Source organism: Anguilla anguilla, chromosome 14 (assembly GCF_013347855.1).
Source record: "Anguilla anguilla isolate fAngAng1 chromosome 14, fAngAng1.pri, whole genome shotgun sequence".
In the NCBI taxonomy this organism is placed as follows: domain Eukaryota; kingdom Metazoa; phylum Chordata; class Actinopteri; order Anguilliformes; family Anguillidae; genus Anguilla; species Anguilla anguilla.
Genome location: NC_049214.1, coordinates 16,548,630 through 16,562,552, shown reverse-complemented (window position 1 = coordinate 16,562,552; position 13,923 = coordinate 16,548,630). Strand labels below are relative to the sequence as shown.

Here is a 13,923-nt window from a genome sequence, read left to right as displayed (position 1 = left end):
CTGGTGTAGGCTGGTGTACTAAACACACGCATGGATGGGAAAATTCTGATTTATTTCCACATGCAGACGTGACACAAATCAGAACAGAAAAGACGCGACTCCATGTGGTTTCTTGCTGTTCACACTGTTCTAAAAATGTGAACGGGCCCACTTCGGGCTGCAGTCTGAACGTGTCCTAATGGGATGCAAGGTGCTTATTGCAGTGCACTGAAAAAACTGTGTTGTGTTATGGGCCAGCATAGCAGCAAAACAACAAGAATATAGCAGAATCTTATTTATTACAGTGATGTGAAAAAGAACATACACCCTCAATTCTATAGTTTTACAAAGCAGGACATAATCTTTATCAAGTCCTCACAGGACATACATCTATCCCCATGTGACTGATAACTGCACGTTGGCTTTATTTTTTAAAGTATGTGCCATTTGTAACAAGGTTATTAATCTACCGTTAGGGCTAGGTGAGGACTAGATGAGAGGTAGTCACTCTGTCCTAATATGTAAAACCACAGAACTGAAAGTGGGTGTACCTTCTTTTCCACATCACAGTACACTCTTTTCTGAACCGCACATAGTACATTGCCTATTTTGTTTTATTTCAGCGGTTTGGTGGTACCTGGTCCGGGAAATGACAGACCTCCGATCATAGTATCGGTTGCAACCCTTGGTCTGATTTTGGGCGTTTGCAATTCCATCTCAGGCTGACTCATAACTGCAATAACGGTGTAAAACTATGCTTCAGCTTTTCATAAATGCAGGCAGCTATGTACAGAGGTCATGTTAAGGCGGGATTCTGCGTTTTTATGCAAAAAAAAAAGCCAAAAAGCAGGTATTCTGAGGTCTTTTATAAGATTGCGATGACCCAGATTTGAACCACAGCACAATGATTACTTCTGTTCCTTTGAGTCAATCATCTTTCGGTGTCTGACATTTGTGTTACTGATAGATTGTAATGCTTACAGTAGTGCTGACAGTAGGATTGCCAGTTTCAAGGAGAAAAAGCGCACTAAATTTTAATGAAATGTAGAAAACGAGATGTCACAAGCTCCACCTAGTTTTACCTAAGATAATGCCTTTGATTTGTTTTCTGTGCATCATCATTGCATTGTGTTTAATTACAACTCCGGAACGTCAAAAAAAGTTGTTGTGCACAGAAAAAAAGGCTAGTAGTACTGTGGATAGGTTGTCGTCAATATTAAGAAGCACATTCCGAGTTAGTTTGTCATATGTTACCTCCGCAAGCTAGAATTGTTTAGCAACATTTTTCATGCCCGCTGTGGCGATGTTACTAAAATGTCAACACTAAAGGCGTTGCTTGTACGTTAACTGCTTGTTGTTAATGTTTGTTACCATAGATTTTCCAAGTAAAAAATTTTTTACCAAAAATTGGCAGCCTTTTAAAACTGTATAGATGATGATTTTCTGCCTGTGTGAGGGAATACCATTTTGTAGGTTGCTTGATGGTGTGGTCTTGTTTTTCCCCTCGACTTTGTCATGCGCTTCTCAGTCGTCCAATTCAAATTCAGTTATTCCTTCTTAATTGGGGCTAATAAGGTGTACCTGTCACAAGCAGACGCACACACACTTTATAGGGAGGGGTGTTGCATTGTTGGTTTGGGTTTATATGAAGCCTCTGATCCCCTTGTTGTGAACTTAGTATTTAATATTAATTTAAAAAAAGAAAAACATATTTACATAATTGTGTTTTTTTTGTACCACCTTAAGGTGGTAGAGTTGCAATAGTTAGAAAGATTATGATTAGGACCCAGTAGTGTCACAGGATAGCTCCAAAGAGCGTTGGAGCTGGGCACAGCACATGTGGAAAATGTTCTTGTTTTTTTGTTTTTTAAATAAATAAAATAGTCACCTTACCCACTTTTTTCATAGGCCTGCCCAAAGATTTATTTCTGCCAACACTACTGTCGCTTGTGCAACATGAGTAAATAAAACAGAAATCACACAAACCTGGGTTTTTTATTATTATTAGCCTTTATGCCAAAAATTCACTTTTGATCAGAAACATTATTTGTAGCTTACTTCATCCTGCTTCTCTTACAAGTGTCATAATAAAATTATGAACAACATATATTTATTGTCTTATTACAATGCGACATTGACATATTTTGGCAAAATATATATTTTATCAGAAAGCAAGTGAATTAGTGCACCACGATCACTGAAATAGTACAGTCATAAGACTCACTGCATGTGCAAGAAACAGGAAATTATTTGAGTCAAGATATGAGCATATATATGTTTTAATAATTGCTTATCCACCTTGATCAGATTATCCTCTTTTATAATGAGCCGACACAAAATTGAAGTACTTAATCTAATTAAATATCTTATTACATCATGATGTGGTTTGATGAGCAATTGAAGCAGAATCTTTATTAAAGAATTAGGAATGTGACTTCAACCACTGATTCGCTGTGTTATGTTACACTAATAGACATATAAATGTTTGCTTTGATTCAATATAAATATAAAAATGTAATGTGTATATTTTTTATTAAGCACTGTAACAAATGGATATTTTGCTTAGATATACAACAAGTATCTTGCTTCCAGAAAAAACAGCTGGACTGGAATTACATATAATGTGATTTAATTTCAAAATGTAAAACCCAAGCACAGAAATGGGAACTACTGTAAATAATCATACTAATTGCCTCAAGCTAGCTATCCAAATGGCTGGAAAGCAACAGATATACATCTGGCCAGATACTCTCAGCATTTTCAACCAGAACTACCGACACCACCATGAAGTTTACGTTCTTACATGGGTGTATCTGGTGCTGGTGATATCCCTGCTTTCTGCTCCTCTCTATCTTGCCCATTCACATTACAAGGCTCACATTACTGTGCATGCTTGCGTAGAAGACGTTCACTTAAGTATGTTAGGTACACTTATATTTTGAAATGAAAAGGAATTTCAATAAGATTGAACAGAAAAATACTGGTACAATTAGATGCTAAAATTTACTGTGCTGTTCTTATTGGCTAAATATTTTTAATTGTCTCACCAAGTACAAACCCTGGGTCCGTTAAAAAATGGCTTTTCAAATTCACTGGCAGTGCAATGCACTTACCCGTCAAAAACATATTTATATAACAAGCTCCACAGCCATTTCTAAAGGGTTTTTCCCAAGACAAATCCTAAAAAAAACAGCCTGCACATTGTTCTCAGGCACATGGGATCACAACAGAAAATCATGGGGTATGCACTCGGGGGTTACAATACTCCAGAAATTTCTCCTGCAAACTAATAATGCACTGGAGTTTATTGATAGTGTGTTCATGCTCCTTGCTTTGCTTGATTAAAAAACAAAAACAGAAATAAATCTTTATTTTTTTAACACCACAATTCATTTTGGTAGCCTTTTTTTTAGTTTTAAACCCACAATAAAAAAACATGAGAGATGATACGAAGAGGTAAACAAGATGGCCAGTAAAAAGAAAGAACACAAGGGGCAGTGAATGGGCCACAGTGCACTTAAGAGGGAAAAGAAAAGGAAGGAACAGCAGTATAGATGAAGTATACTTACTCCCCAGGGCCACCGCAGTAGCAGTAGCACTGCTGGTGATTGGTTCGGTGTAGGGAGTCCCACTCCAGCTCCTCTGGGTTGTAGGAGAGCACCTGCTTCATGGCCTGCAAGGCCTTAGCAATGGGGCCCTTTTTCAGAGCACCCCCTTTCTGCGATCATAGAAAAAAATCAAACAATTCAATGAAAAGAACACGTCCCTGATCGTACTTACTAAGAGAACCGTCATCTTTAAGTGACGCAATACCTTTACAAAGCAGGATTCAGTGAGCATTGTTCACATACGCCATGCAAACTGATAATACTGCACAGGGAAAACAGCAGAAAGTGATAGTGAGAATGACAGTCATAATAGCAAAGAGATGTTAGTAACTATCAGAGGAACCAACACTGCAGTGGTGCTACAATTAATGATAAGGGTAAACAAACCCTCAGCAACAACATAAAACCCTGGCATTACAAATCATGGGAGACAGCATTATTCCACACTATTTTATGAGTGCTCCTTTCTACGGGTAGAGGTGCAAAGAAAAGGAAAGACAACAGTTTTACTATAACATTTTTCTATGACACCACAGTGATATCAAATAAACAACTGTATGCCATTTTTTACAGTACAGACATGGGACACATCCCTTTCAAAATGTTTTGTGTCTACAGGTAGGTACAATTATAGATGCAAAAATATGCTTTTTTCCCATGACCTTTAGAAAGGAATATACACAGTTGTATTATTTTGCATAAATAAGGTTAAAAATGTGGTTTGATAAACTACAACCTACTATTATAAAGCAGCAGCAATTTATTTCAGAAGGTCTGTTAAAAAAATTAGACATTTTCTGAGTGAAAATTTCTCTGTTTTCTCACTCAGAAAATGTCTCTGCAGAAATGTGTTGTGTATGATTCACTCAGTTCAACACTTATTTTGGGAGTGTAAACTTTTATAATTTTACAGAAAACAGCTAGCCTATAGTTTACACACAATTAGCAGTTGTATCAATAAAGATATTTTTTGTTAAGACACTTCAGACTAACAAATTCTGGGTGCTGCACATTGCACTGAACTAGCAGTAGTTCTGCAGCAATTGTACAATCATGAAGGAAAATGGCTAAATTGGGCTGCTGGGTGGCTTGTCCTGGAACTGTTCCATCGTATGGATGGGCCCCAAGGTTTCATATGAAATCCAGACCTTGCTAGTGCCAACTGTGGACGGCAGCCCTGCAGGGCACAGGACAACTGGCACTAGAATTGCAATGGAAAGGAGGGTTTTCAGTCAGCCGGGAAAATCACATCTCATTGCACACCAGGAAACCTCTGCTCAGCCGGGATTGGAACGTCTGCCAATTGAGCTGCACATTAAGCTTCTTCCTCGGACTCAAGTCTGGGCAAGTTTGACTTATAAACTGCGGCCTGATAAGAAGCAGTAGCACACATCATGTGCTCAGGGGGATCAATTATGGAGGTTGCTACAATGAGCACTGAACAATACTGTTGGGCGTTCCAAACCGAGAGGAAAAAGGGGAAAAGCCATTAAAAACGAAAAAAAAAAGGGCAATTCAAAGCTCTGCTGCTCAATTAAGAATTTTAAATTTGGTCTCAGGCGGGACTTGGACCATCTTCAGTGGCTGTTATTCTTAATGTTAGATCATTACGAAGTCATGAGGTGAAAATTGGCTCATTACTACGCTTTTTCCTGAAGTCAGGTGAAAATGCACCCTCAACGTGAAGACGTGAAGGTAGAAAATGAAGTGTATCTCACCATCTAATTACATAATTAATGCAGTTATTAGCAGTGAGGCAAATTGCTCTAAATTAAATAGATCTTAAGATAAGTACACTGTCGGTCTTCGGTACATATGCTTTGTCACACTCTATGAGGGGGTGAAACCTGCAGCCTAGGAAGGTTAAAATGTGTCAATCTGATGTGTCCTTATCCTGCTTCTTCAGAAGGCAGGGACATAAAATGTCCCATAAAACCCACCAGACTATTACTATACAAGACCAACCTTGCTCACTGCTGCAGTAAATCTTTTGAATCATTTGTCTAAGTATTCCTGTACATGATCTTGCAGTACTTTGGTAACCTATCAAATGTGGGTTCTTTATATAGGTCAACTACACGCAAATCCCTTGTTTTTATTTACAAACCTTTATTATATTATTTCATCAAATCTGTGTCTGTAAGGCTCAATCGACAATTTGATAAGAAAGTTCATCACAGAAACAGGTAAGTTTCAAAAAAGTATCTAACCTAAAACATCAATGATTGGATTATGTAGAGGCAACAGGCACAGTGAGCTCCATAATGTTTGGGACAAAGACTTTTTTTTTCTTGATTTGGCTCTTCACTCCACAATTTTAGATTTGTAATAAAACAATTCACATGTGGTTAACGTGCACACTCTCAGCTTTTATTTATACACTTTTTATACATTGGTTTCACCACGTAGAAATCACAGCACTTTTTATGCATACGTCCCATTTCAGGGCACCATAAGGTTTGGGACATATTAATGTTAAATAAATGAAAATAGTCATGTTTAATACTTTGTTGCACACTCTTTTCACATTCAAAGACTGCTTGAAGTCTGTGACCCACAGACATCAAGTGCTCGCCAACCTCCTGATGAGTGTTTCTGACCTGTCACCTGGACAGCTGTTTGTGAGTTTTCTTCATTATGGTGTGAATTCTTCAGTCATCAACTGCAGTGGTCTTCCTTGCCCTACCAGGCCCTTAGAGATTGTTGGGCCCAAGAGTCCCAAAGTTTAGCCTATGTCTCTACAGTTTTTTCTTATTTCTCAGCCTCATAACGGCTTCCTTGACTTTAATTACTACAAAGCCAAAGATCAAGACTAGATAGTGAAACCTCTCTTCAATTGCTTCCTTAGTGCAGATTTAACACACTTAATTAATCAGAAACACATGTGAAGCCATTAGTCACAAACATTATGGTGCCCTGAAATGGGGGAGACTATGTATAAAAAAGTGCTGTAATTTCTAAACGGTCAAACCAAAATGACAATGTGCACCAGTCATTTGTAACAGCAGAGAAAGTGCACTTGGCATCACTGAGTACACCTAGCATCACTGATGTGGAGGTCAACAAAACATATTAACTGAGAAGGGGAAGGACATGGTCACATGTCAGGTTTCTATTCCATTTGATCAGGGGTGTCAAACTCCAGTCGTGGAGAGTTGCAGTGTCTGCAGGCTATCTGTGGTTATACCTGTCAAGTAAGGTCTTGAGAACAAGGTGTAAGGGCCCCTTAGCTAATAGTTGCCTCTATTTGATGAATATTTGCCTCTACTTCTTGATCTGGCTCAGGACTCCACCATTTTAGTATAAATTCATTTCTACATGGCGAAACCAAAATTTCACAAAAATATCCTTTAATAAAAGCACTTTATCCACATGTGAATTGTTTGATAACAAATCTTGCTCATCAAGATTTGTAATCAAACAATTGTTGATTGCTCATAACAAATGAAGAAAAAAAAAATACATCTTTGTCTCATAGCTATGTTCATCTCCAATGTTGAATTACAGTCATTCTAACTTTTTTCCCCATTTCCACTATAAGAGATTAAGACAAGAACAGATTAAACAAAAAGTCTTAACTGTGACCCTGGTCCTAAAAGATCTTCTAAAAAGAAGTGGATTACTGTACATGCTTCTTTTTAAAAATATATATATTTTAACAGTTTAATAACAGTTCACGGTGAATTTCATTACTGCAACTCAAAACATTCAGCGAGAAAATTCTACCTAATTAAAAGCATGGAACAGAAAGTATTGTGTGAAAATAATGGCTCTGTTAATCTGCTATCATTTAGAACGGAAACAGAAAAATGGAGTTTCCTGTCAGAACAACACCTGGTACTAGAAGTCTGCATCTTAACCCACACCCGTCAGGGCCTGAAAGTATGCTGTGTTCGGGCTGGGTTCCGGGCCTATTTTTAGCTCTGTGGCATTGGGTCAGATCAGGTACAGTCCCCGTGCCAACACAGAAGTTTACAAATAGTAACCGAACGACACTTATGTTAGCTTCCAGTTTTTGCAGTGCACTGTTATGCTCAACTAGTGAATTAAAAAGGTCTATTTCACAGCACAGGAGTGATAAAATTAATGCAACGTTCAAACAAAAGGAAAAATGGTAATAAGCTAGCTGCCTAGCCTGTTTCGATGTCAAACATTAAAACATAAATCATTTTTCTTTTTACTCAAATACTTGCAAACTGAAAGAGGACACTGGCTCCTGTGCTGCTGTTGCAGAGATGCAAGCAACAAGCTTAACGTCACATCTAACAGAAAAACCTGTTGACAAAAGTGTGAAAGCTCAAATACGACTGTTTTAATTTCCTAGGTGAAAAAGCACTACAAAAACTAGAAGCTAAGTGCCATTATTAAGAACAGCTGGCGAAAGTGTTGCTCCCCCCCATTCCGCAATCACAAGTACCTTCACACAAGCAGCTTTCCTGTGGGAAACGCTGCATCATTTTCCATTATGCTCCAGCCTATGGTGCTGCTGGCTTGTTATTTCAGCGATTAGGCTCTATCGGGTTTGGCTAGAGCTTGTTGGGCTGGTTCAGGTCGGGTTGCAAAGACGTACCCTGTTTTTCTACTTTGGGAACAATCTATAGATAGATAAGATCTGTCTATAGTCAATCACATTGGCTGTGACCTTTTCAGTCTCTCTTTACAATGCGTTTAGACGCATACTATTATGCCGCTGTTGCGATAGCTGTTCCATCATTCTATTACCTTTTTTTTGTTGTTTCAGACTGGTATATATTAAGGATGTGAATGGGTGTGACTAAATGCATTTCATTGCATGGTCTAATATCAGTATAGTAGGGGCACTTGAAGGTTTAAAACAAAATGGACATGCTCAGTTGGAAGTGTGTTTAATGAATGTCCTGGCTAATTTGTAGCAGGTCACTGAATAAAATGCATGAAACATTTAGGTTTAGAAAAGCAATATGGAAATGAGGAACATTACGTGTAGTGTGACATTTATAATTATGGCTCCTGTGCTGTTAAATGTTTCATATGGACTGTGCTGTAATGAGCAAGATTAATAAAGGGAGCAGTAGAGCCCAATGCTCATTTAAATTGAGTTTGGTTATTCGATTTTCATCATGCTTACATTTTGAAAAGGTTGATAGCGTTATTCTCCGTTCAGTTTAATGTTTACAGTATCATTTTGTAGAGCACATAATCTGTATATGCTCTGATTGTAATGACTTTACTGACAATGCTATCAAGTCTACCAACTGTACTAAATGCATGGAATCTAGATTGGAAACACATGGAATTGTGTCATTTCTACATTTACTTTCTTTGCCTGAAAAAAGAAGAGCTTGTCCGGCATATTTCCTAAATGTTGTAAACCAGCAAAATTGGATTCTGCAAGAAAACAGCAACGTAGACCGTATTTTTATAATCTTCATTGCTGCTGTTGATTCCTCCCAATGGTTCAGTATTCTTGACTTGTTAAGGATATTTTACCTGATGCCAAGACATTATGAATAATTTACATGCAAAATGTCACCTTACTTTTAATATAGTTCTCAAATATATGAGTATTTCCCAGAAGGATCATGTCAATTACAAGCACTGAGGTTAGCTCAGTTTTCCAAACCTTCCTTACATTCATAGAGCACACACGTAATCTAATTTCTCAACATTACAATGCTCATTGTGCACGGTGGCATTACTGCTGATGCAAACTGGGACTTGGGAAAGATCTACGTAAGAACAGTGTACCGTGGGGAAGATGTGGCACTTCCTAATTTCACTCACCCGCACAGCTAAAGCAAAGATGCACCTCCGGCAGAACCAAGGGGACGAGTCCAGGGTGCTCTCCACCTGTGGCAGGTGGCACTGCTGGTGGTAACCTGATGGGGGCAAAAGACAAGTTAAATGTGAATACAGATTGGGGAAACGTCCTCAAACTGGACTGGAGTGTAGGGGTCCCTCTTCCAAACGCTGTTGGCTAATTTAAGCTCTGGGGATCAGAGCACATCCTTCTCATCCCCACTCAATCACTGCTGCAGCAGTCTCATGAAAATTAATTACAACCATCAAAGAGTCATCTCAGCCCATTTTTCTTAATTTACTCTCTGTGTCTGCTGGGAGTACACACTGCTGTACACTGCAAACTCTCCAGGCTTGTAGCCTAGCTCAGATAAACAGAAAAAAGAGAGACAAATGCTACCATGGCACAACAGGTGAGACCAAAAACATCTGCTAATTTTAAGGCCAACTTTGTGTCCTGAGCACAACTATCCATTTCAGAATTTGAAAATGATATGTTTTCATCTAGAATCTGTTTTTTGTTTTGATCTTAAATTTGGGCTTTGTTCAGAGCTGGCTCTCTGATGGACTGCTGATGGAAATACAGGAGTAACACTGCCTTCCATTTTCACCCTTAAATCTTTTCACCAATAATCCTAAATGAGCTGTTGACAGGATTGAAAAAAAGGAAATAATAATAATATACATATTGCAGAAAGGCTCACTGCAAAAAATGAGAACTGATGTTCAGTGGGATAAGCTGGTAAAAGGGCAAAGTGTGCTCCAACAACATTTTTCATAGTGTCTCGTTTCATGTTATAACTGCTTCACCACCTTGTAGGACAGAGTGATAAGGATCTATCTCTATCACTCTCTTATTCCATATGACAAAGGCCTCCTTGTTATAAACTCAAAATCTGTACACATTAAACCAAATGCATACACCAGCACATAGCTTGAATTAGTACTGTGCCACCCTAGAGGAGTCAATTGGCGTGGTGAGTAGTGTTTTTATGTCAGACTCAATGTTTACCATTAGAGCTGGTGAAGTATCTAGTAGCACTAAACTTCCCCCAGTGTTTCCCATACATAAAGTTTATTTGGACGGCCCGTCCCAATTCTTTTTATTTTTTTATTTAACGTAGACTAATGGTATTCCTAACACAGGAAGCAGTGGAGTCGTTTTGTCCTTTTCTCCGGAAGTATTGGTCCAATTTACATCAATCAAAGTGTTTTAGTGTATTGGAGAGCCAATAAACAACCACAATAATAAACCGCATTCATCAGGAGAAAACATGCAACTTAATGGACGTCAACTTCAGCATGAAGCACCGCCTCCCCATGTTTTGTTCGGAACATCGTGAGTCGACATGCACATCAGTTATGTATTTCTGTAAGTACCACATATTCATTACTTTTGCTTTCATATGTTAGTGACATATAGCTGACAGCCATTCTGCTCAGCAAGCTGCCCCTCCCCACAATGCTGTCAAGTCCGCTTACTAGAAGAGAATAGTAGGCTCCTATTTTTAAAAGTCGCTGTTACATTTAGAGAGTCGCGTATTTTTCAGATTTTTTTTATCGTTTGGAAATTTCTGATAAAATTGCCAAAGAGCTCCACTTGTTCAAATCTGCCAATACCACAAGCTGCGAGGCAAAATTTTCAGGTAGGGTGGTGGGAGTGGTGAGAGAGGCTTCTTGTGTAGGCTATGTTCTTGCACTTTGCAACCAAGCACGCTGTGTTGCATGCAATTCCCACCCAGCCCCCCACCCCCCAACACACACACAATCGCAAGACCCCCCCACCCCCCAAACACACACACAGAGTCGACCACCATAAATAAATCCTCAAATCTCAACCAGTGGGAAACACTGCTTCCCAGTTTCATTGGCCTGGGGAAAAGCATTGTGCTGCGGGGCAGGAAAGTTCTAAGAATGTTCTTTGTTCACAAACCCTGCAGCTAACAAGCCTAGTGACAAGGGAACTGGCATTAGCAAAGGCAAAGGCAAAGAAGTGCTGGCTGTTAGTACACAATGGCACTTTAGCATAGTTCAAGAAGGAGTTAAGCTCTGTTCACATTCACATTCATGATACTATCATGTGATACATTTGGAGTCTGTCCAAATGTGTAATACTGTTGTTGCACCTGTTTGCCTTAATACTTGGAAGTGGAACATTTTGTGTGGCAACACATATTAGAAGGGATAATGCACGTACGAGAGGCCGTTTAGGCCATAAATCATACCTCACACACACCATAATACTCTCTCACACACACTAGTATACTCACTTATAACGATATCACTCTCTCATGCACACCATCTCATTCTCTCACACACCCCACTCATTTACCTTTATTTATTGCTCACGAGCTAAAGGTGATTAGGGGAGCAAACCAACTAGATGTTAGCTGGCTATATTATTTCAGCTGTACTTGTTTTATCCTCAGTTAAAATGCAAGTGCCCCACCTCAAAATAAAGCCGAGAAAAGAAGTAGATGATCCATGATTTTCAAAATTTGGCATCTGTGATTTGTTCAAACCACTCAGAATGAAGAAAGATTGGAAAGTCTCTGAAGGGCTCCTTTTTAATCACTGCTGTGGACTGTCATTTTGACGTTTTTTATTGCACATAGTTGATATTGTCTCCTATAAAATAGTTATATTTATTTTGGCAACTGGGCCAGTGGGAAGGTACCTATTGCAAGAAGAACACTAACAAAAAAATAAGTAATGTCAAACCCTGGAAAAGATATGGGTCACACAGACTACATCACTGCTTGCTAACCCTTGCAACTGTTAATTCAGGTAACAGCACTGACTGGCAAATAAAAAAACATGTGGGTGTACACTTCCCTTTTACATTAAAATGGTAACGGTAAATTAATAATAACCTTACAGTTAACTCCAGAGATCAATTAGCCCCGAGTCTTGCACTCCTTTTAAAACATGTTCTGTTGAAATTAAGAGAAAAATATATACCGTGATATATGTTGTTACCGTCCAAAATTCAAAATATATTGTGATATAAATTTTAGGCCATATTGCCCAGCACTAATACCACCTCACTAAATTGCTTTTGTCAAAAGCAAGAAGGAAAAAAAAGCAGGTTTTTATAGCATTTTTAACGTACGCTTTTACAAATCACTGACCCATGTGAACACTTGAATTTCCTTTTCTTCATGGCTGCACCTGAAAATGACACTGACATTTCCCAGGATAACCAAAGCCCTCTTTACTGAAGATTTACTGAAGACTGAAGACCCAGTAATAACTTACCTATTCCGCACTTGCCACAGATGAGGATCTCATTGTCGTCCACCAGTGCCCTGCCAGAGCACACGGCACATTTCGGTTCCTCCCCAGGAACTCCAGCTACAGACAACATAAGTTAAATAGGCAAGAAACCAGCATATGTTTTACACATCATTCATTTAGACATTAAAGCTCACGGTTAAATTCCAGTCCATGGCACCTCCAACAGACAGGGCACAAATATAAGCGTTGAGGTAGTTATTAAGGGTTTACAGCAAACAGGCAAATGATCTGACCCTCCACAGTTGTAGCAACCATAAATGAATCAATACAATTTTGATAAATGACCTCTATTTTTCATATGACAATAAGGTGAAAAATATATCATGTACAAAATAAAATGAGCACTTCCCACTAGGATTGGGAGAGATAAAAGTTAACAAATATAAAATAAAATTTTTTAAAAACTATAGTACAGTAACAACAATTGACACTATCACATTAGCATATCAAGGCAACATCACGGTCCTGCAGATTCCTTCTGTGCAACATCAGAAGGATTCGACCATACCTGACGACGCACTCCACCCAGCTGCTCGTCCAGGCTATGGTGACCTCGCTGGACGTCTTTCCAAAGGACCCAGACTAACCACCACCACGCTGTATATTTCACTCTAAATCTCCCCCCCCCCCCACTTGTTACATGTTGCCCCATCCCAGCACTTCTTGGTAATTTGTATTTGTCCTAATACTGTAGCTTATTCTTCTGCCTAGTTGGCTTTGCAGAGGTTAGGTCTGAATAGCATTCACTGTGTGAACTAAACTGTGTTCTTGGCTAGAAATAGCTGTACAAAATAAGTATTGTACCTTACTGAACCTGTGTTTAGCAGTTGTCTATGAACATGAAATGCACTTTTTGTACGTCGCTTTGGATAAAAGCGTCTGCCAAATAAATGTAATGTAATGCCATGGGTGAGCTTTCTTTCAGCCTTGTTTTCATTAGTTATTCCTGATGTGGTAGTGAACCTTAAAACTTCACAGACACGTGAAATGCTTCCAGGAAAAAAATAACATCAGCATTGTTCCATCAGCTGCAGATGTTCCATCAGTAGCAGCAAGATCATGTGATATGTTTTTGTCAATTATATTGAAGCTGCATTGCCGTGCTTCCAAAAGACAGTATTTTGTGTGTGTGTGTGTGGAAGCATTTCAAGAGGCCTGTAAAATTTGGAGGTAGTTGGAGGTAAAATTTGGACGCATTAATTGTAACTGAATAATATGAACACTGATAACTGAATAAGATGAACACTAATGCATTACATGG

The 13,923-nt window shown here is 38.8% G+C and overlaps 1 protein-coding gene across 1 annotated transcript in view; it reads right to left on the bottom strand.

Annotated features, from left to right (window-relative positions):
• phf19 (PHD finger protein 19) overlaps window positions 1-13,923 on the bottom strand; it is a 43,502-nt gene that overhangs the window by 22,224 nt on the left and 7,355 nt on the right. The window contains exons 4-6 of the mRNA XM_035391016.1: window positions 12,624-12,719; window positions 9,351-9,445; window positions 3,549-3,697 (exon numbers count right to left, since the gene is read on the bottom strand). Of these exons, the coding sequence (XP_035246907.1) occupies window positions 3,549-3,697; window positions 9,351-9,445; window positions 12,624-12,719 (340 nt within the window). The remainder of the gene's footprint in view (window positions 1-3,548; window positions 3,698-9,350; window positions 9,446-12,623; window positions 12,720-13,923) is intronic.